This window comes from Anomaloglossus baeobatrachus, chromosome 8 (genome assembly GCF_048569485.1).
Source record: "Anomaloglossus baeobatrachus isolate aAnoBae1 chromosome 8, aAnoBae1.hap1, whole genome shotgun sequence".
Taxonomy (NCBI): domain Eukaryota; kingdom Metazoa; phylum Chordata; class Amphibia; order Anura; family Aromobatidae; genus Anomaloglossus; species Anomaloglossus baeobatrachus.
The window spans coordinates 67,062,298-67,085,687 of record NC_134360.1 but is presented as its reverse complement, the minus strand read 5'-3'; the positions used below and the strand labels follow the sequence as shown (position 1 = coordinate 67,085,687).

At 52.3% G+C, this 23,390-nt stretch overlaps 1 protein-coding gene across 1 annotated transcript in view; it reads left to right on the top strand.

Annotated features, from left to right (window-relative positions):
• CSF2RB (colony stimulating factor 2 receptor subunit beta) overlaps positions 1 to 23,390 on the top strand; it is a 101,145-nt gene that overhangs the window by 39,447 nt on the left and 38,308 nt on the right. Inside the window, exons 7-9 of the mRNA XM_075320838.1 lie at positions 11,708 to 11,864; positions 15,594 to 15,754; positions 23,207 to 23,337. Coding sequence (XP_075176953.1) covers positions 11,708 to 11,864; positions 15,594 to 15,754; positions 23,207 to 23,337 — 449 coding nt within the window. The remainder of the gene's footprint in view (positions 1 to 11,707; positions 11,865 to 15,593; positions 15,755 to 23,206; positions 23,338 to 23,390) is intronic.

The following is a 23,390-nucleotide window of genomic DNA, read 5'->3' as shown; positions in this document are numbered from 1 at the left end:
ACCAAGAGGATCCAAAAACCAGCACCACATCATATGGATTTCTCTTTGGATTTCCCTATGGCTTTCTCTATGGATTTAGATATAGTAATGCTGTAAATTAACAGCAGACATAAACTCTGAATCTTAGATTTTGCCCCATAATGCATGTAAAGCGCTGTGGAATTAACAGCGCTATATAAATGAATAAATTATTATTATTTTAAATTATTATATCGGACCAATGTGGACTTACCCTCTAAGTCTGGAGCATATGATTAGACTATCACAAAAAGCAGCAGATTACCCCTGACACTACCATGACTCACTTCCTGTGAAAGGCGACAGAGCGCCGACTCTCACAGGAACGTTGCATTTTTGCTGATCAGAGCTGTGCAGCTCTGATCAACAGAAATGCACAGGCGATTGGACTGCGCAGTGAAAAAGTCCCCTAGGGGGACTAGTGAAATCAATAAAAAAAAAAAGTTTTTAAAAATATGAAAAGATAAAAAAAACCCCCTGAAAGTTCAAATCACTTCCCATTTGCCCCATTGAAAATAAAAGTTAAAAAAATAAAAATATGCACATATTTGTCATCGCTGTGTTCAGAAATGCCGGATATATAAAAATATAAAATCAAATAATCTGATCGGTACACGGCGTGGCAAGAGAAAAATGCCAAACACAACAATTATGTTTTTAGGTGGCCGCAAAATGTTTAAAAATGCAATAACAGGCAATGAAAACATAGCATCCACACAACAATGGTATAATTAAAAACGTCAGCTCAAGAGGCAAAAAATAAGCCGTCATTGAGCCCTAGATCCCAAAAAATAACAATGCTACGGGTCTCGGAAAATTGAGACAAAATCACTTATTTTTTTGGACAAAATTTTTTTTTTACCCCCTAAGATAAAAGTAAAAGTATATACCGTATGTTTGGTATCTAAAAAGTCGTAATAATGTGAGGCATCATACCGAGGCATCAGTTTTATCATATATTTAACATGGTGAATAAAAGACCCCAAAAACTAACGTGCAGTTGCACTTTTTTTTTATTTTTTTCCTGTTTTCCAGTACACTATATGGTAAAACTAATGATTTTTTTCAAAATTACATCTCATTCCACAAAAAACAAGCCCTCATATGGCAAGATTGACAGAAAAATAAAAAAGTTATGGTTCTCGGAAGAGGAAGGGGGAGGAAAAAATGGAAAACCGAAAATTGCCCAGGGGTGAAAGGGGTTAATAATGTCAGTGGTGGAGAAATTGACTTTTTTTTTCTATCCAAATGGAATGAGAGATAGCAAAATTCTGTTCCTGATGATAAACATTTGGTGTACTGTAAACATACCTTAAACTACAATTTAAGGGGTATTCCCATCTCCAAGATTATATCCCAATATGTAGTAGGTGTAATAATAATAATATTAGCAAATCCCTCCAATTAGAAAGGTTGTATAGTTCACCTGGTATAGTCATGTCTCTTACCTCATGTGCAGGGCATTGCAGCTTAGGTATACATGGTTGCAACTATGAGCAACTAACTGACTACCATATGAGTGGACGTTACCGTGGATACCTAGGCTGCAATGCCTGCAGATGAGGTAAGTGACATAGCTAATCAGGAGAACTATACTACATATGCTAATATTATTATTATTATTATTGTTATTACACCTAAGACATATTGGGATAGAATCTTGGAGATGGGAATACCCCTTTAAGCTTCAGTTCAGCATTTGGTATGTAGATTATCTAGTCTAGAAGTAGTTCTGGGGTGGACATATGATTGGTGCCACCTCTGCAGCCGCACAGGGGCCCAAGAGGTAAGAGAATCCATTTCTACCTCCAAAGTCAGTGGAATTGTACATTCTGATGAGTTATTGGACTGCAAAGGGCCCAGTTACTGTTTTTGCACAGGGGCTCTTTTCCATCTGTGTCCGCCAGTGAATTAGTTAAGGCCACTTTACACACTGCGACATCGCTAGTGATTGCACCCGCCCCCGTCGTTTGTGCGTCACGGGCAAATCGCTGCCCGTGGCGAACAATATCGACAAACGGACGCGTCAAACGGACTTACCTTCCTAACGACGTCGCTGTGGCTGGCGGACAACCTCTTTTTTAAGGGGGCGGTTCGTGCGGCGTCACAGCGATGTCAATCAGTGGGCCACCAATAGAAGCGGAGGGGCAGAGAGCAGCCGCATTAACGTCACTCCCACCTCGTTGATGGAGGACGCAGGTAAGGTGTTGTTCGTCATTCCTGGGGTGTCACACGTAGCGATGTGTGCTGCCTCAGGAACGACCAACAACCTGCGTCCAGAACGAGCAACAATATTTTGAAAATGAACGACGTGTCAACGATCAACGATTAGGTGAGTATTTCTGATTGTTAGCAGTCGCTCGTAGGTGTCACACGCAACGACGTCACTAACGAGGCCGGATGTGCGTCACGAATTCCGTGACCCTAATGATCTCTCGTTAGCGATGTCGTTGCGTGTAACGGGGTCTTTAGATGTTAAGGGGTCATGGTTGAGAGAGAAAAGTATTGTACCAAGCCCAAAACACCCTTAATTGCTTAAAATCAAATTCAAAGTACAATATGTGCCCTCTTTTACTCCTCACAGCCCTCCACAAGCGGCGGTAGATACAATTGCACGTGTAGACACTGCCGGATCTGCATAAAGAAATGCCAAGTCACTGCGATGGGTCCCTGAAGATGCGGACTCATCAGAAGCACACATTTCTAAGGGACTTGCCTCATTAGCAAATGCCGATGACTAGGAACAAGAAAACCAGGTCAACGAATGCAGTAGAGTAGTTTATAGTAGTAACTGAATTCGGAGGTGACGGCAAAGTGAGGAAGTCTTTCTGATGTAATTCCAGTTACCTGACATTGGGATTTAAAGGAAAATTTGCAAGTGAATTTAAAGTCAATCTGAAAAGTCCTTTAGTTTCTTTAGGAGGGGTATATGTGGCGCCCCTGACCTGGTCAGGCACCACTGAGTACTGCACCCATGCTGGGGACAGTACAAAACAGGTAATCCAGAAGGCTGACCGAGGTGTGACTACACAGGCGCATAGTGATCAGGTCTCACACATGTACCTTTGGGAGGACCCCTGGGGATCCCAGGAGGGGGCGAGGCCTCCATCTCCACTCAAGGGGTGTGGTAGAGAGCCTGGTTGCTAGGTGACGTAGGCGGGAACAGAAGTGAGGAGTGAGCCGAGAGGAGTTGGGTAGTGAAGTTCAGGGAGAGCAGAAGCCGACCCTGGAGCTCGACACAATTCTGACAACGTACGCGCAGTGGCTACCGACGGGGGAGAACGGTCACCTGGTAGTGCTGCCCGAAATCCACCCACGGCTAAAGAGAGAGCAACGGAGTGGGGAGTAAGGAGACTGTCAGGGAGTTACCAGGCCCAACCGGGTAACAGGTCCCAGTGCAGGGATAGATTCACCTGTCCTTTGCCAAACCTGCATGAGGGGGCACTTTACACCCCCAAGACAACACCACAGAGTCCGCAGCCACGTAGCAAAGTGAGGGCCCATAGCTCACAGGAGGCAAGCAGCCGGAGTGACCTGGTCCAGGCTACAAGCAAACGGGCCAAAAGGAAGGGGAGAGAGGCACCAGCAACTTCCCTGGGCGACCCCAGCAGGGCTTCAAGCAGGGGTTACCCCAAAACACAAAGGGCTAAGGAAGGCGAGTCGGTAGCCACCCTCATCAGTCAGCCTGAAGGACACCTGGTTCCAGCCTGGTTCATCCCAGCTACGCCCGGGTTACTCACCCTGCCACCCTCAGTGAGTAAAACCCTTGAAAGACATTCTGCTTGTGCGTGTGAGTCATTCTGCGACTTGTAGTTCCACACATCTACACGGGGCCCTGGGGCATGCCTCACTCTCAGGAGGCTATTACAACTGACTGCACCCACTATCGGCCCCAGGCACCCCTAACCTGCAGTGGCGGTCTCCACTGACCGCAATTCTGAGAGTGGCGTCACGACAATCAAAATAGAGGATTTCCTACCTGTGACAAGATCCAGCCGCGTGGAGTCCCTGAAGGTAATGCACAGCTGCACCGACACCGCACCTCGGGGCCCCACATTCCTGGCGTCACGAACAGGATAAGGACTAGACCTGTTCAGACAGGTGACCATGTGCCTGGGCGGTCCGCTTGGAAAATTGGAAGCGCCGCCATATTGCCACCATGAAAAGCGCGCTGAAAAACAACAGCAGCCCGCGCTGGGAGAAGTTACCGCCCACGAAGAGGTGTGGCTACCCAGAGATCCCCTGCAGGGTCCTGGTCTCGCAAGTGATGAGAGCGGAGGCGTTCAGGGACGTCGGGAAGGAAAGGGAGCCAGAAGCCTGCTGCTGGAAAAGGCAGAGCAGAGACTGATAAGCCTGCTGTTGGGAGAAGAGTTCAAGGCAGTGAAGGAACTGGCACTGAGGCTGCAAGGAAGAGTCGGAGGCCTGCTGCTGAGAAAAGATCTGCAGAGCAGCGACGACGTGGTGAAGATGGCGTCTGAAGATAGGAGCCCAGAGCCGGGTTCCGCTGCCTGGTGGTCCTGGGAGCTTGCCCAGTTCAGTAACCGACTGGAAGCGAGGATCGTGCAGCAGATCCGAGAGGGATGTGCGGAGCTGCAGGAGATGGCTGCGGCGGTTCAGGCCTACGAGAGGGGAACCGCACGACGGGTGCCAGACCGAGCGGCGACGACTCAGGCCCCGATGATGCTACCGATGGGTGAGTCCTGTGTTGCCCCTGCCAGCGCGAGTGCCCCGACCCCTGCTGCCATGCCTGCGGTCCCTGGAGAGATGCCCGGCGCGGCGGCGCTGACTCAGGCCGCCGCCAAGTCAGGTGCGGTCCGCCAAGCCCAGACCGCTGCAGCGACGCCCAGCCCGGCCCGCCAAGAACCGGCCACAACAGCGACGCTGATTCAGGCCGCCGCCCTGCCAGTCGCGGCCCGCCAAGGCAAGACTGTACAATTATCTACCCCGGCCTGCAAGGCCAGAGCAGACATCACTCCCCAGCCCAAGGAAGTCCCTGCTGGGAAGTCCATGCTGGGGGAGGACCCCGAATACTGGAAGCTGAAGGCTGATCTAGAGGCCCACTTCCCAAAGGAGATGGTGGACCGGTATCTGCTCCCCCCGCACACCCACAGGAAGACTCCTGCAACATCCACGCCAAAGAGTCCACCGCCCTGGCCTGCTGATGAATATCCATCCCTAGCGCTGCCACAAGAGGAGTGCTCAGAAGAACTAAGGGGGAGGGGAGGCCAGAAAGCTGAGAAGCTGACCCCAGAGCCGTCAGCAGCGGATGCAGCACCAGTCCAAGAGCTAGAGATGCTGCCGTACTCCCGCTGGGATGAAGAGGGCCCGACATCCTCCGCTGAAGAAGATCTGTCCAAATACATCACCTGGGAGCCTGCAAGCGGTGAGGTGGCAGTCAGGCAGGACCCAGCCCGCAGGACACGGCGCCGCAGTAGGACAAGGGATCCACCTGCACAGCAGTCTCCCGAGGAGAAGGACGAGGTCACGGCCAGAGACTTAGAGGAAAAGCGGTCCTTGAGAAGAGCCAAATCCCAGGTCAGAGGCCCACTTTGTCGAGGAGTTGTAGAAGACTTCAGTCTAAGGTCTGGATATGGCTTTATAGTAGCACCTGGTGTAAAGGAGGGCATTTTTGTGAACAGAAGGGATGTAAGAGCACATTTACCTAGAGGACATCCAGGAAGAAACCTACAGATAGGAGACCCGGTAGAATTCACCAAACACCAAGGAGAACGCGGATGGTACGCACTAGATGTCACACCATGTCCCAGAAATCCCTACAGAAACCCTGCTGTCTCAACACTACAAGATAAAGAAGGAGAAAAAGAAACAGATACAGAAGAAGAGGAAAGAAAAGATAAAGAACCCATTGATGAGACCACTACAGATGATGACAGAGATGGAGAAAGCAACAGGTGCCACAGCCCTACAGGCCCAAGCCCTGGTGAGGAGGAATCTGTGTAAAGCAAGTAAAGTACAGAAGTTACAAGTTTTGACAAGTTTTGCAACGTTTACAAGTTCAAGAAATGTGCCCACATGAACTAATGTGAGAAACCTCTTTTTGCACTTTAACCCATGAACCTTAAGGCTATGAACTGGCTATAGCCACAAACTCTCGCAGTGTAAATAGTTACCCCAGAGGTACCACCACCAGAGCCAGCCTGTTTAGGGGCCTGGCTCGCCTGCAACCAGGGAGCACGCCTGTTTATGGGGCCTGGCTCTCCACCACAAAGAGGGTACCTGGTCGGCACCAACTGTGGAGGCCGCCTCTGCATCCTGCTGAGAAGAGGCTGAAGGCGCAGCTCCACCAGGCCAGGTATACCCTGAAACCACCAGACCATGAAAGCCGCCTCCACATCCTGCCAGAAGTGGCTGAAGGCGCGGCCAACGGGAGAGGAAGATTGGAGGAAAGGTCTGGGGAAACGGATGGCCCAGACCTGGTTACCAAAAGAAACCGGTGACCTGCCTCCTGAGAGGGTTTTGGGTGGGTTAACGGACTTGTGGGTGGAGGGTGGTGATGTATGGTACCTGGTGGTTTTAAAATGTTTTACTGTTTTACGCATTTTAAAATGTTGTCTTGCAGCCCGAGGACGTGCTGTTGATAACTAAGGGGGAATGTGGCGCCCCTGACCTGGTCAGGCACCACTGAGTACTGCACCCATGCTGGGGACAGTACAAAACAGGTAATCCAGAAGGCTGACCGAGGTGTGACTACACAGGCGCATAGTGATCAGGTCTCACACATGTACCTTTGGGAGGACCCCTGGGGATCCCAGGAGGGGGCGAGGCCTCCATCTCCACTCAAGGGGTGTGGTAGAGAGCCTGGTTGCTAGGTGACGTAGGCGGGAACAGAAGTGAGGAGTGAGCCGAGAGGAGTTGGGTAGTGAAGTTCAGGGAGAGCAGAAGCCGACCCTGGAGCTCGACACAATTCTGACAACGTACGCGCAGTGGCTACCGACGGGGGAGAACGGTCACCTGGTAGTGCTGCCCGAAATCCACCCACGGCTAAAGAGAGAGCAACGGAGTGGGGAGTATAGATCTGAGTATAGATCCACTGCTGGTGGCTCCGGAGTCAGCTCCTCAGCTTCCTGGCCTCCTCTCCCCCTTAGTTCTTCCTGGCACTCCTTTGGTGGCAGTGCTGGGGATGGGCTTTCTTCAGCTGGTCTGGGCGGTGGACTCTCTGGCGCGGCTGCAGGGGTTGCCTGAATCTCCTTGGGGGTATGCGGAGGGAGCAGATACCGATCCACCATCTCTTGTGGGAACTGGGCCTCTAGGTCAGCCTTCAGCTTCCAGTATTCGGGGTCCTCTCCTATCAGGGTCTTCCTAGCAGGGACCTCTCTGGACTGGGGAGCGGTGTCTGCTCTGGCCTTGCAGGCCGGGGTAAACGATGAGGTAATCTCTTCTTGGCGGGCCGCGCCTGGCATGGCGGCGGCCTGGTCTTGGCGGGCCGCGCCCGGCATGGCGGCGGCCTGGTCTTGGCGGGCCGCGCCCGGCATGGCGGCGGCCTGGTCTTGGCGGGCCGCGCCCTGTTTGGCGGCGGCCTGGTCTTGGCGGGCCGCGCCCTGTATGGCGGCGGCCTGGATCGGCGTCGCTGTCGCGATGGAATCGGTGCAGGCTGGGCTGGGCGTCGCTGCAGGGACCGGGTCTTGGTGAGCCGAGCAGGGCATCGCTGCGGCGGCCGGGGCTTGGCGGGCCGCGCCTGGCGTGGCTGCGGCCTGGTTCAGCACCTCACTTGCGGCGCGGACGAGCGTTGCTGCGGCGGTGGGGTCTCGGCGGGCCGGGCCTAGCAGGGCGGCGGCCTGGGTCAGCGTTACGCCTGCGGCGCGGATGAGGGTCGCGGTGGCAGCCGGTTCTTTGCGGGCCGGACTGGGCGTTGCTGCAGGGACCGGGTCTTGGTGGGCCGAGCAGGGCATCGCTGCGGCCGCTGGGGCTTGGAAGGCCGCACCTGGTGTGGCTGCGGCCTGCTTCAGCGTCGCCGCACCGGACGCCTCTTCGGGGACCGCGGGCGTGGCAGCAGGGGTCGGGGCACTTGCGCTGGCCGGGGCATCACTCGACTCACCCACCGGTGGCAGCATCGGAGTCTGCGTCATCGCCGTCCTGTCTGGCACTCGGCGCGCGGCTCTCCTTTCATAGGCCCGAACCGCCGCGGTCATCTCCAGCATTTCCATTCGTTCTTCCCGGATCTGCTCCACAACCCGGGTCTCCAGTCGGTCGCAGAACTGGGCCAGCTCCCGATACCACCAGGCAGCGGAGCCCGGTTCTGGATTTCTGCGGTCAGACGCCATTTCTTCTGCGCCCTCTTCTGCACGACTCTCCAGCTGTGGACTCGCCGTTGCCTCTGATAGCAAGCTGTTCAGTTTCTGCTCTGCCTCTTTCAGCAGCTCCTCTCCTAGCAGCAGGCTTGTGGCTCTCTTTCCTTCCCGCCGTCTCTGGACGCTTCCACTCTCATAGCTGGCAAGGTCAGAACTCCGCAGGGGATCTCTGGGTAGCCACACCTCTTCGTGGGCGGTAACTTCTTCCAGCGCGGGCTGCTGTTGTTTTTCAGCGCGCTTTTCATGGTGGCAATATGGCGGCGCTTCCAATTTTTCAAGCGGACCGCCCAGGCACATGGTCACCTGTCTAGACAGGTCTAGTCCTTATCCTGTTCGTGACGCCAGAAGTTGTGAAGCCCCTCAGGTGTTGTGTCGGTGCATTACCTTCAGGGACTCCACGCAGCTGGATCTGGTCACAGGTAGGAGATCTTCTTCTTGTCGTGACGCCACTCTCAGTATTGCGGCCAGTAGGGACCGCCACTGCAGGTTGAGGGACGCCTGGGGCTGATGGTGAGTGCAGTTAGTTGGAATAGCCTCCTGAGAGTGAGGCAAGCCCCAGGGCCCTGTGTAGGTGCGTAGTACCACAAGTCGCAGAATGACTCCACACAGGCAGGATGTCTTTTAGGGTTTTTACTCACATTTGATGGCAGGGTGAGTAACCCGGGCGTAGCTGGGATGAACCAGATGGGAACCAGGTATCCTTCAGGCTGACTTTATGAGGGTGACTACTGACTCGCCTTCCTTAGCCCTTGGTGGTTTGGGGTGACCCCGACTTTGAGTCCCTATGGGGGTCACCCAGGGAAGATGCTGCAGCCTCTCTCCCCCTTTTGTTTGCCGTTTGCTTGTTCCCCGGACCAGGCCACTCCAGCTGCTTGCCTCCTGTGACCTATGGGCCCTCACTGCGGTTACGTGGCTGCGGCTTTTGTGGTGTTGTGGTGTGGGCTTTGAGAGCCCCACACCGGCAGGTTTAGCAGAAGAAAGCTGGATCTATCTTCGCTTCGGGATCTGCCGCCCGGTTGGGCCTGGTGCTCTCTAGCAGTCTCCTTACTTCCCACTCCGTGCTTTCTCTCTAGCTGAAGCTGGCTTTCAGGTAGCACTCCTAGTTGACCGTTCTCCCCCGTCAGTAGCCACTGCGCGGGCGCTGTTAGACAGCAACAGCCCCACAGGTCTGCTCCTCACTGAGCCCTCTGGAGTTCTCTGCTCTAACTGACTCACTGCTCCTCCTCTCCTGTTCTTGCCTACGCCACCTAGCAACCAGACTCTCCACCACACCCCTTGAGAGGAGATGGAGGCTTTTGGCCCCCTCCACTATTCCAGTGAAGGTCAAGGCTTTTCCCCCTCCTGGGATCCCCAGGGGTCCTCTCATGGGTACATGTGTGAGACCTGATCACTATGCGCCTGTGTTCCACACCCCTGTCAGCCTTCTGGATTACCTGTATTGTACTGTCCCCAGCATGGGTGCAGTACTCAGTGGTGCCTGACCAGGTCAGGGGCGCCACACTCTCTATGCAGCTTCTCCAGTGATCCGCTGCTGCCTCTGATTGGCTGGCAGCTGATCATTGCAGTAGCTGTCTAGAGAGCTTGCATCTGCGCAGCGCCCGGAAATCAGTCATCTGATATATAGCTCTGTCAGCAGCAGCCCCAGCACAGGCAGAGATCAGCAAGGGGTCTGCAGGCCTGCGCGCCGCAAGAAGCATCAGGGGCCGCATGCAGTCTATGAGCAGAGTCTTTGAGACAACTGCACTACGGGATATGTGGGAGGGTGTGGGGAAGGGGGGCAGGGACTCCACGCACTGTACCCACCCAGCAGGGCGGCAACATGACATCGGCTGTGTCATCCATCAACAAGGTCCTCCCACTGTCAATATGACATCACAGGAAGCAGCAAATTTACGGCAGGAGTGGTCAGATGATCGCTCTGAGCTGGAGGAGAGGGGCTGACAGCAGGGCAGGTAGGTAGTTGCTATCTACTTACCTGCCCCTGTGCCGCCCCATGCTCGGCAGCAGCCGGGACGCTCGGACCCGGACCTTCAGTGGGTGGGTCGAGGGTCTCCGGACCCGGGGGTCCTGCAGTCACGTCGATCAAAAGGGGTTTGGCGGTTTGGGGACGTAGGTGTACGGCCGGAGCCGTGTTTGAGTTCGTGATGCCACTCACGGGATGTGGTGAAGGTGGACACCACCGCTGCAGTTATGGGGCACCCGGGGGAGATGTTATGCAGCAAGTTGTTAACCCCTCCGTGGGCAGGGATGGTGGCCCCGGGACCCGTTGGGGGTGTTTGGCGGTGCAGGGAGATGGGCGGCCGGAGGCCACTGATGTACTCACTATTAGTAAACACACGAGTAGCTGGTAAACCAAGGTGATGGTAGTCGGTGCCCGCAGCCGGCTGCAGTCTGGTCCCCCACCCGGTTGGTGGTCTCTGCCTTTCTCCTGCACCTGTTTAGGATGGTGGACTACCTGCACTTGCAATTTCAGGAGTCTGCTCCCCAGCTTGTGGTTGCCTGAGGAGCCCTTTGCCCGCAGACGCTGGCTCATGGGATCTCTCTGCCATGGCGGTGGCTTTCTATCCCCCTCGTTCGGCTGTTGCCTTCAGTCGGGACTTTGGGTGGGACAGGACCTATAGTCCTGGCTGCAATCATTTAATTAGCTAGCCCCCAGTAGCTTCTGGACCTAGCTTCAGGGTCTGAGTACCCCCCCTTTGTGCTCCGGTTTCCGAGTCGGTTCCCCGGGTCGGTACCGGCGGGCCACTACCCTGTCCCGGTTAACCTCGGTTCCACCGAGCCATCTTCCCGGCTTCTGCAGACAGAAGCCTCCATCTGCCTCCTAGCCAGCAGTACCAGGGCTCCTACCCTGGCACCGGCTCAGTTTACTTCAGGCCTGTCACACACAGGCCTGACCTCCACTTCTGCTCAACACTCAAATTGATCTGAACTTTCCCGCCTCAGGCTCTCTGAACTCCTCGGTGGGCGTCTTCCAACCGCCTGGTTCCGCCACCTGGTGTGTCCATCAAGCACTGAGGGGGGTGACTAGGGTTTTAATGTTTGGCTGCTGTCACTTTGTTAGGGGACTGGTGTAGTGCGGCGCCCTCTCTGTGACTATCTGGCCCGGCCAGGGTGTCACACCCCACTGTAGCCCAATAGTAAAATGACAAAAAAAGGCAAAATAAGCCGGATAACCCCTTTAAGTTATTCAGCATTCTGTCAAATGTAAGTTGGAAAAAAATCCCAATTCCTATTTTTGGGGTTTAGATGGAGAGAAAATACTGTGAGTTCTTTTCTAACGTTGCTTCTACTCCGCAAAATGTCACAGAAATGTGAGCTTAGTAAGATTCAAAAAAGTCAAAGTATCTCACTGTCTGATTTGTCACCATTGTCTTCCCCAGTGGACAGAGCTGTCCCTCAAAATCTGCACTGCGAATATGATGGGTTGACACAGATGAAGTGCAGCTGGGAAGTGAGAGAAGAGCTGAGTTCCTTGTCCTACATGATGTACTACAAAGATGGTGCTAGAAATGGTACGACCAAGTCATCTATTCATAGGTAAGATGCTATAGGGCCATAGAGGGTGCAGAAGATCTGGTGCCTTAAGACTCCTATGCCACATAAAGTACCAATATTATAGATGACATATGGTAGGTGCGTAAAAAATAAGTAACATAAAAATTTTCAATTCTCATCTTTTGTGGCCACCAACTTCCAGGGCCTGCACATGTTGTGCTGGTTTCTTGGCTGCGTGCTTAGGAGACGCACGCTCTCCACGCTTCTTGAAGGGGCAGCATGCACACCTAATGTGTTCCCAGCTTATTGCTGAGGACTACCAGGTAATGCCCCAGATGTTCCCAGCCTATCACTTGGAAATACCAGGGGCCTGTGCAATGTTGTTTCCCGCACCCAGTGTGTCTTGTGGCACTGAGCTCATTGTCTGGTCCCTGGATCCTTTTCCAGATTGGGTACTCACCTGTATACCTAAACCAGTCCTGAACCTGTACCCATACCTAAAGCTGTCTGAGTACCTGAATCTGTTTAGTATCTTGGTTCCTACCTGTGTACCTGTGTCTGTTACTTTGTCCTGGTACCAGCCTGTGTTCCTGTTTCCGTTCCTGTTTTGTGGTACCAGCCAGGCTGAGGTTCTTGTATCCATTCCTGTGTCCTGGTACAAGCCTGAGTTCCCAAGCCTGTTCTTGTGTCCTGGTACCAACCTGAATCCCTGTATCCTTTCCTGTGTCGGTAGTAGTCTGAGTTACTGTGTCCATTCCTGTGTCCGGGTACCAGCATGAGTCCCTGAGTCTGTTCTTGTGTCCCGGTACCATCCTGAATTCCTGAGTCTGTTCTTGTGTCTGGGTACCAACCTGAATTCCTGTATTCTCTCCTGTGTCCCGGTATTAGCCTGAGTTCCTGTATCCGTTCCCGTGTCCCAATACCTTCCTGTGTTCCTGTATTCGTTACTGTCTGTGAATCTGAACCACATATCCCGTCTGTACTAATGCCAGTTTCCACCCTGACGGTCATCCTGAACCTCTCCCGGCAGTGGCTCCAACTTCGTTTTGCCTGTTTCCATTAGTATCAGCTGCTGAGGATTTGGGCACTGCCTTGGAGTTGTTCTTGTTGGCCACCTACAGCTCAAGTGTCGCGGGCGGAGGAGGGGATGCTGCGCTCTCCCACTGCTCGGGTCCGGCCGCTGCTGCTGCGGCTGCCGCTGCTGCTCGGTGGTGGCTCAAGCGGTGGGCCGGATCCCGGGGACTCGAGCGGCGCTCCTCGCCCGGTGAGTGAAAAGGGAATGTTGATGGTGGGGGGGATTTGGTTATTGTCCGTGACGCCACCCACGGTTGTGGTGATATTGGTGACACCACCGCTGCTCTAGACGGGGATCCCGGGAACAGTGACAGGGAGCAGCTTTGTTGTTAGTTCTCCCCTCCGTGGGTAGGGGGTTGGTTGTCCCGGGGCCCGGTGATGGGGTAGGGATGGATGGCAGGCGGGTTACGGGGCCTGGTGAGGTGCAGGGTCGCGGGGGCAACGCTGTGCCGCACGGCACGGTGGTACTCACTCAGCCAATGATGAGGACACAGTTCTCGGTAAAACACACGGCTGGATGGACGGGTCCCACAGACGGCTGCGGTGTTGTTTCTGCTCCCGGCAGGTTGATGGTGACTGCCTTTCCCTGCACCTATGTACGGTAGATGGTTCCAATGGGTTCCCACCAGTAACCCGCTCCCCAGCTTGGATATGGGCTGGAGGAGCCCCTTTTGCCTGCAGGCTCTGGCCCTGGGAAACGGTTGCCTTGGCGGTGGCGGTGTCTCCCTCTCTTGGTTGGACTGTTGCCTTCTGTCGGGACTTGACTGTTGGGAAACCCAGGAGGTTCCCTTCTCTAACGAATTCGGCAAATTCACGGCGACTCCTAGCCTTGCCGGGGTCCGTAAGCCCCTGCCAGATGGTGCTGGCTTCTCTTTGCGTACCGGTCCGGTACCGCCGGGCCACCGCCCGTCCACGGTCCTTACGGTAGACTCCGATAGGCCACTCCTGCAGACGGTCACCACCATCCGCCAACCTTGCTGTACCGCCCGGGCCACACACCCGGACGCCGTCAGTTAGTTGCTCCACTACTACTTTTCTTCCTCTCACTTTCACTTCCCTAGCTGATCTGTCTGCCTTTCCCGCCTCCAGGACTGCGAACTCCTCGGTGGGCGGGACCAACCGCCTGGCCCACCCCCTGGTGTGAACATCAGCTCCTGGAGGAAGGCAACAAGGGTTTTATGTCTGACCTCGGTGTGCCTGCTGGGAGTGTGGGGTGTGTTGGTGTTGTTCTCTGTGGCCCCTGGCTTGTCCAGGGCGCCACACAAGCCTAGCCTCTCAACCAGATGCTCTCGAAAAGATCAGGTAGCTGATTAGTTATGCCCCTCCAGGGTAAGCTTGTGATCCATGGTCTGGTGGATCTGTGCCGCCCCTGTGGGAGCAGCCGAGCTGCTCGGATCCGGGTTCGCTGTGGCTCGAGGGTCTCCGGACCCGGGGTTGTGCGGCCACTCAAATGAAAAGGGGTATTTACAGGGGAGTTGATGTATAGTTCGTGACGCCACCCGTGGTGTACAGTAATTTAGGAGTACCGCTGGTGCTGTTGGGAGTACCCGGGGTGATGAAGTGGGGCAGCAAGGTGTCTTAGCCCTCCACGGGTAGGGGGGATGCCCCGGGACTCGGTGTGAGGGGTGCCGTGGGATGCAGGGGTCACTCTCGTACTGACTCAGTTCATAAGCAGACGCTGACAACCATGTAAACCAATTCTCTGAGTAACGCTGCCGCTGAGGGGCTCTCGTCAGGGTCCCGTCGCCTATGGTGTTGCCTGGTGATCCGCGACCTGCCTGCTGGCACTAAGTTTAACTTCAACTTGATGGCCCGGTAGTATGGAACTTGCCGGGCACCACTCCCCACTGTGGCTTAGTGTGGGAGCTTGCTCTCAGGGCTCACGCTTGGGATTTTCTGGACCGTTTTGGGTTGGAAAGTCCTATCCCCCTCGTTGCGCTAGTGCCCCGATTCTGGAGCGGGTGGGAACAGATGATAAAGGCTCCGTTCTCCTTAGTTGAATTGTCGGGTTGCCTATAGCTACTCCCCGACCTAAGGTCCATGTACCCCGTCGTGCCTTTGGTCCCAGACCGGTGACAGTGCTAGGCTGCCGGCCGTCGTCCTCGACAGATCCAGACACCTTGCCACATTCCCCTGTGACCGGGGATCCGACTCCTCTAGGCCCAGACCACCATCTGAAACCTAGATAACTTCTCCAGGAGCCACCACTCCCGACTTCCTCTCTCTCCTCTACTACTCTACTACTACCGACTACACTCCTCCCCTCCCTGACCCCCCAGGTGGGCGACTCTATTCCACTCAAGCCGTTCACTGGTGTGTCTGGTGGGTGTGGTGCAGGGTGTATCTAGGATTTGATTTGCTGTTGGAGGCAACACCACTAAGATAGGGACCCAGAACCAAGAGGGAGGTGGAATACCGCACGGAAGGGCAGCTTGTGCAGTACCCTGTGACGACCTGATAGTCCAGGGGAGTCACAGAGCCACATCCCTCTCCCGGCTGAAAAGGTCTTTGCCGTCCCGCCTGTAACACTCATTGCACATAAAGACTGAAACTGATTTTCATTGATGAAATATTGACTCATGGGCAGGACGGTTTGTTTAAATTGTCTTTTACATCCTTATTCAGCAATTGTATTAGCTTGGTGACCCCAAAGTACCTGACGTGTTCCCTTTTAATAAAGTATATTTTCTTTTGCAGAGAGAAGTTATGCAATAATCCTTCAAAACAAATGAAATATGGGACTCCTTATGTATTGTACAGCTGTACATTTCAAGTCCCTTCTTCTCAAGCCTATAGCTCTTTTCATATTCAAGTCCGACCACAAGAAAAGATGAAAATTTTCAAACCTTCCAAACACAGTAAGTGACAAGACTCTACTATAGCAGTGTAGAGATAAAAATTCTCAGAATTATTATATTTTTGTATACTTTCTGAAATTAGCCTACTCATATCTTTCTAAAGATTTTCTCATGTTATCATGCTGCGCCACTCAATCTAGAGAAGGTTGCCAGAATCCAGGGAAGGCGTATGACCATTAGTCAATTCCACCAGTTTAGTTATGAACCCCTTATCTCCAAAGCACATTCATTTTCCATCAATACTGATGTAATTGTAGTTTCCCCTTGTCTGTCTAGTTCTTTAGTGTTTGTATAATGCTGAAATTTGACATAAAAATATATACATTGCTTTATTTTTATTTTTTTATTACATTTTTTTGGGGTATTTTTATGTCATTATTTTTTAACCCTAACCCTAAGAGCGGCTTTGCACACTACGATATCGCAGGTGCGATGTCGGTGGGGTCAAATTGAAAGTGACGCACATCCGGCATCGCATGCGACATTGCAGTGTGTAAAGCCTAGATGATACGATTTACGAGCGCAAAATCGTCGTAATCGTATCATCGGTGCAGCGTCGGCGTAATCCATAAGGCGGGCTTTGCACGTTGCGACATCGCAAGCCGATGCTGCGATGTCGCATGCGATAGTGCCCGCCCCCGTCGCAGGTACGATATCGTGTGATAGCTGGCGTAGCGAAAATTATCGCTACGGCAGCTTCACACGCACTCACCCGCCCTGCGACCGTCGCTCTGGCCGGCGACCCGCCTCCTTCCTAAGGGGGCGGGTCGTGTGGCGTCATAGCGACGTCACACGGCAGGCGGCCAATAGCGGTGGAGGGGCGGAGATGAGCAGGATGTAAACATCCTGCCCAGCTCCTTCCTTCCGCATGTCCTACGGAAGCCGCAGTGACGCCGGTAGGAGATGTTCCTTGCTCCTGCGGCTTCACACACAGCGATGTGTGCTGCCGCAGGAGCGAGGAACAACATCGTACCGTCGCTGCAGCTTAATTATGGATTACGCCGACGCTGCAGCGATGATACGAATACGACAATTTTGCGCTCGTAAATCGTATCATCTAGGCTTTACACACTGCGATGTCGCATGCGATGCCGGATGTGCGTCACTTTCAATTTGACCCCACCGACATCGCACCTGCGATATCGTAGTGTGCAAAGCCGCCCTAACTCTACCCCTAATCTTAATCCTTGGCTGCTCTATGCAAGAAGTCTCTCCAAGTTATAGCAATACTTGTTGCTGGATCTTTTGACAGTAAAAGTGTGGGAGGTGCAACGTTTGATCCACACACTACACCATTGTCTCCATTTCTCGTCTAAAGCGAGCTTTACAAGCTACAATATATCTTACGATGTGTCGGCGGGGTCACGTCGTAAGTGACGCACATCCGGCATCATACGTAATATTATAGCGTGTAAAACCTACGTGCGATTGCGATTGAACAAAAAAACGTTAATCGCATGCACATCGTTCAAAACCTAAAAATTGTACGTCAGGTTGTTCAATGTTCCCAAGGCAGCACACATCGCAGTGTGTGACACCCTGTGAACGATGAACAGCAGCTTACCTGCATACCGCGGCTCCCGCCGGCAATGCGGAGGGAAGGAGGTGGGCGGGATGTTTACTTCCCGCTCATCTCCGCCCCTCTGCTTCTATTGGCCGGCTGCCGCATGACATCGCTGTGACGCCAAACGTCCCTCCCACTCCAGGAAATGGATGTTTGCCGCCCACAGCGAGGTCGTATGGAAGGGTAAGTACGTGTGACAGCAAATAATCGTTTGTGCGACACGGTCAACAAATTGAACGTGTCGCACATACAATGGGGGCGGGTCACATCGCATACGATATCGTATGCTTAATTGACACGTGTAAAGCAGGCTTAACTTTAATTTCCTATTGCTACTCTTCTACCTCTCATTTTATCCCACCTTACCGTTTACAATAGCCATGAAGACAGGAAACAACTCTTTTGTAATGCTTTTCAGGATATCTCCAGATTTAATTCATCTAACTTTCCCCTTAAGATATTGTTGGCTAAAGGCCGCTTTACACGCAACGACGTATCTATCGATATGTCGCTTGGGTCACGGAATACGTGACGCACATCCGGCCTCGTTAGCGACGTCGTTGCGTGTGACACCAACAAGCGACCGTTAACGATTACAAATACTCACCAAATCGCTGATCGTTGACACGTCATTTATTTTCATAATATCGTTGCTGGTTCTGGACACAGGTTGTTCGTCGTTCCTGAGGCAGCACACATCGCTACATGTGACACCCCGGGAACTACGAACAACACCGTACCTGCGTCCTCTGGCAACGAGGTGGGAGTGACGTGAATGCGGCTGCTCTCCGCCCCTCCGCTTCTATTGGTGGCCGGCTGAGTGACGTCGCTGTGACGCCGAACGAACCACCCCCTTAAAAAAGAGGTTGTTCGGCGGCCAAAGTGACGTCGCTAGGAAGGTAAGTATGTGTGACGAGTCCTAGCGATATTGTTCGCCACGCGCATCAATTTGCCTGGGACGCACAAACAACGGGGACGGGGGCGATCGCTAGCGACATCGCTAGCGATGTCGCAGCGTGTAAAGCACCCTTAAGTCCTCCATTTTGGGTGCACCACACAACCATCTAATGTGTATCTCAGCAAAATAGATGACGTCTGTAGTGCCAGCTTCCCTGCAGGGACCTCGACTTAGTCACTGCCTGGCTGGGTCCCATTCTCCCCTGCTACCGCGCAGCAATTCACATGTGCTGCTACCTCCTTCCCCTCCCAGGCCCTGTACATGCCGCACAATATTCTCGGGAGTGCACCTAAGACGTGCGCATGCACATTGGCCTTCCTCTTAAAGGACCGAAGTGCCATTTGCAGGAAATGCCTCTCAGCCTATAAGGCTAGTAGTTCAGTGGATACAATTATTCCGCTTGAGGCCCCTACACTGGTTGCGAGCATTACATTGTCAGGGGAGGGAAGGATTGGTCATGTCGAATTTCGACCCCACCTATTTGTTTTCCCATTAAATAAACATCTTACTTCTCTCTTCGTTTGAAAACACATGGACTCTCGGCCAAGCAGAGCATTCATGTATATGGAGGAGTCTAGAAAGAAAGCTGTTGATCGAAAGAGCGAAAGAGAGACTGCTATGTAAGGAGTATGGGCACCTTTAGTTTTTGTCCTTTCCTCTCCTCTATTTTTTTCGAAACTTTCTCATGTTGGGGATTTCTACCCTAACATATTAGACTATATTCTACTCTTCAGATTTTCAAACGCAACAAGAAAAAAACAATCTATTTTTTCAGATAAGTTCACCACCTACTATAAACCTCTGTACACTGCCTCATTTTCTTTTTTCATGAATATTGAAAGCTGTTCCATGCATGATCCTCTCTCCATTTGTTTTCTTGTCATATATTGTATCTACATTAATATGTAATGTATTTCTCTTCTATATCACATATCACATTGATAGCTATAAGCGTAAATGGAAAGAAGGACTTATTACGGAGTTTCAAGATGGAAAGCTCGAACATGAGACTCCTACTCAATACAAAGAAGTCAAAAATATTGACTACTGCCAAGTATCACCGGGACACATTTGAGATGGATGGTGACGAACTGGAAGTTTTAAGGCACTTCAATGACCACTCAAGATGCAACGACGACACCGGAACTCAATAGGAGAATAGCTATGGGCAAATCAACAATAAAGTCACTAGACAAGGTCCTCAAATCAAGGAACTTTTCACTGGTGACTAAGACACAACTCATACATATTTTCTGTGGTAGCATATAGATTGCGAAACCTGGACGATAAAGAAACAAGACAGAAGAATCAACGTCTTTGAATTGTGGCGCTGGAGATGGATGTTATCAATACAATGGATGGCAAGAAGAACAAACAAACCAATTTTGGAACAAATCAAGCCACACATGTAACTCGCAGCAAAGATCACCAGGCTACTTTGGACACATCATACGAAGAAAGCAATCACTGGAGAAGCACATTATGGTCGGAAGAATAGAAGGAACAAGGCGAAGAGGAAGAACAGCACCCTGATGTCATGATACTACCAAGAAAACGATGGAGAATACCCTTGTAGACCTATGTAGGTTTGCACAAGATCGATCTTCCTACAGAGTATTCATCCATCAAGTTGCCATTGGCTCTAGATCGAACTGAAGGCCGTTAAATAATAATAATAATCACATGTGCAACCACCCTGGAAGTTAATGGCACTACAATTAGTGATAAGGAAACTAAAACTGTAAAGTTCGGGGTTCGTACCAGACACCTATTATCTGGTGTTCGAACTCGAACAATGACTTCTCATTGAAGTCTGTGTCCAAGTTTGGATGCTGAATAAAGTTTGTTGAAAGGCTGCAGAGAAGCCAATCAACAGCCTTTTTGGCTATGGGCACTTCTGGTGCTATCACAGCCTTGCCAAGCTTTGGCATGGCTGTGATTGGCCAGCGCACCACATGACTCAGCTTGTATAAAGGCCGGATCACGGGTTGTGCCGACATTCTATTCTGAGCCTAGTGCAGAGTTTCTTAACAAAGCCTGGTGCATGGTGCCCTAACAGAGCCTGGTGCACAGTACTCTAATAGAGCTTGATGCACAGTTACCTAACAAAGCGTGGTGCATGGTGCCCTAATAGAGCCTGGTGCACAGTACCCTAATTGATACTGGTGCACAGTGCCCTAAAGAAGCCTGGGGCACAATACCCTAATAGAGCTCGGTGGACAGTGCCCTAACAGATCCTGGTGCAGAGTGCCTGGTGCAGAGTGCACTAATAGAGCCTGGTGCACAGTACCCTAATAGAGCCTGAGAGAGAGAGAGATGCGAGTACATCAAGCGCTAATACAAGTCTATGAGAAAAAAAACGGATCAGGCGCCAGATCCGTTTTTTTCCCAATTCGCCAGATTGATCCTGAAGGCAAAAAACTGATGTGTGACCCGAAAACTCTATTCTTGCTTGTTAACATCTGATCATTCAGAATAATTCTTATTTACAGGGGCAGAGAGTGTTGCTTGGAGAATGACCACATGAGGTCAATTTTAGGGTACGTTCCCATGATCAGGATGACACTGCGTTCTGGACACAGGGGCAGCCCTCCTGTGGAGACTTGAGTGCTCTTTGCTGGAGAATGCGGCGTCCGTGCCCCCCATCAGTGTTCTGGGTGCTGGAACTGTTACTGTGTTCTCCCACTGAGAACACTCGTGTCTCCACAAGCATAAATTGACATGCTGCGGCTTGGAATGCCACACCGCAGGTCTGTTCACACTGGTGAAAAAAGAACCACAGTAGGCAGAAGATGTGATGGCTGTCTTTCTGCTTTATGAGACTGTCGCGGGCGGAGGAGGGGATGCTGCGCTCACCCACTGCTCGGGTCTGGCTGCTGCTGCTGCTGCTCGGTGGTGGCTCGAGCGGTGGGCCGGATCCCGGGGATTCGAGCGGCGTTCCTCGCCCGTGAGTGAAAGGGGGGTTGGTGTGTGGTTTGGGGAGATATTGTCCGTGACGCCACCCACGGTTGTGGTGAAGTTGTGACACCACCGCTGCTCTGGACGGGGATCCCGGGAGGGATGACAGGGAGCAGCTTGGATGTTGGTTCTCCCCTCCTGGTGAGGTGCAGGGTCGCGGGGGCAGCGCTGTGCCGCACGGCACGGTGGTACTCACTCAGCCAGTAATCCACACAGAGTCTCTGGTCAAACAAACGGCTGGATGGACGGGTCCCACAGGCGGCTGCGGTTGTTCTCCTCCTGGCAGGTTGATGGTGACTGCCTTTCCCTGCACCTGTGTTGTGTTTTCGGCTCCAATGGCTTCCCACCGGTAACCCCAGCTTGGATGGATGCTGAGGGAGCCCCTTTTGCTCGCAGGCTCTGGCCCTGGGAACTGTAGCCTTGGCGGTGACTGTGTTTCCCTCTACTGTGTGAGATGTTGCCTTCAATCGGGTCTTGACTGCTGGGAAACCCCAGAGGTTCCCTTCGCTAACAAATTTGACTGGTTTTACGGCGACTCCTAGCCTGGTCGGGGTCCGTAGGCCCTGCCGGATGGTGCTGGCTTCTCTTTACTCCCCGATCCGGTACCGCCGGGCCACCGCCCGTCCACGGTCCATACGGTTTGCTCCAATTAGCCTCTCCTGCAGACGGTCACCACCGTCTGCCAACCTTGCTGAGTGCCCGGGCCACACACCCGGACACGGTCAGTCTCCTCTGCTACCACTTTCCTCTCCAAAACTCAACTGTCTACTTTTCCCGCCTCCAGGACTGTGAACTCCTCGGTGGGCGGGACCAATCGCCTGGCCCACCCCCTGGTGTGGACATCAGCCCCTGGAGGAAGGCAACAAGGATTTTGTGTTTGGCTTCGGTGTGCCTAGCCGAGGTGTAGGGTGTGTTGGTGTAGTACCTGTGACGACATGGCTTGTCCAGGGCGCCACAAGACCAGTGACAAATGCAGGACTTGAGAGTCATTTCCTTGCTAGACTCTCAGCATTAAATGTTTTCTATCCTTTGGGGAAAAGAGGGTTAATGTCAGTATTCCTTGCCATCAAGCAGTCTCATTACGATCTTAGGTGTTTTCGGTTTGGACCACTCCCAGTCCCTTTATATTCCCTCTGCTACCAGTAGAGGGTGCCAGTTATTCCCATTTATTTGGAAGCTTGGCCTGGAGGTGGAAGGAGCTGGTGGAACCCTCTTTTGAAGTTGCTTTGGTGTCTACAGACTTGGTGCTGACTGCAGTAGTCTGTCGTGGTGTTTACTTCTGTCTGTCTTCCTTCCCTGGTGTGTTGTATTAGTGCAGCTGTGGGGTTAGTGATCCTTACCTGCCCACACCCTTCCCAGGGCTATTGTATGGTTATTCAGGGCTTCAGGTTATTGCTCGGCGACATGTGAGGAACCTGTATAAGAACTGGCTAGTAGTGCAGGGTACAGTGGTAGGTAAGTGAGGAGGTGTCCATCTCCTAATCACTAGCCCTAGGGCTCACCATTGTTAAAGAGTCCTCGGTTTACCCCTTGTTTGTGTTGTGGTTACTATTGTCTGGTGTGTGTTTGGGCTCACACCGGACCTTCCCCTAGTCCATGCCGAGACAGGAGATTTCTATAAATCCCATCCACTGTGCTTCCACTGTACAACGCAGTATTTTGGATGCAGTGAAAATACACTGCTTCAAAAACTGGTCATGTGGATGTACTCTTAGGCAGAACTTGTGGCCCACCAACAGTATTATATATGGATGTATGGAGGAAGATATTGCACTAATTTTAGCTACTGTATAACTAAATCGCTTTATATCAAAATATTATTGGCTTTTATTGAAAATAAGTGATAGAATTGTTGCAATCCAATAAACCTTAGTACTCCGCTGTCAGGATTTAGCACTGTGCGTCTTGTACTGCATCAATTTTCAGTCCTTATCACTAGTGTAATATATCAGTGTATTTTCTTGTATTTCAGTCCAGACTGAACCTCCCAAAGACCTTAAAATGAAGGACCCGGTGAACTATAAATACAAGTTGGGATGGAGTCCACCAGTGGTTGCAAATCCCGCAATTAAGCTGACATACCAGTTGTGCTACTGGAAGCAAGTAATCCTACAGATCGTTATTATATTCTCTATCCCTTGGTGATGTTGACCCGG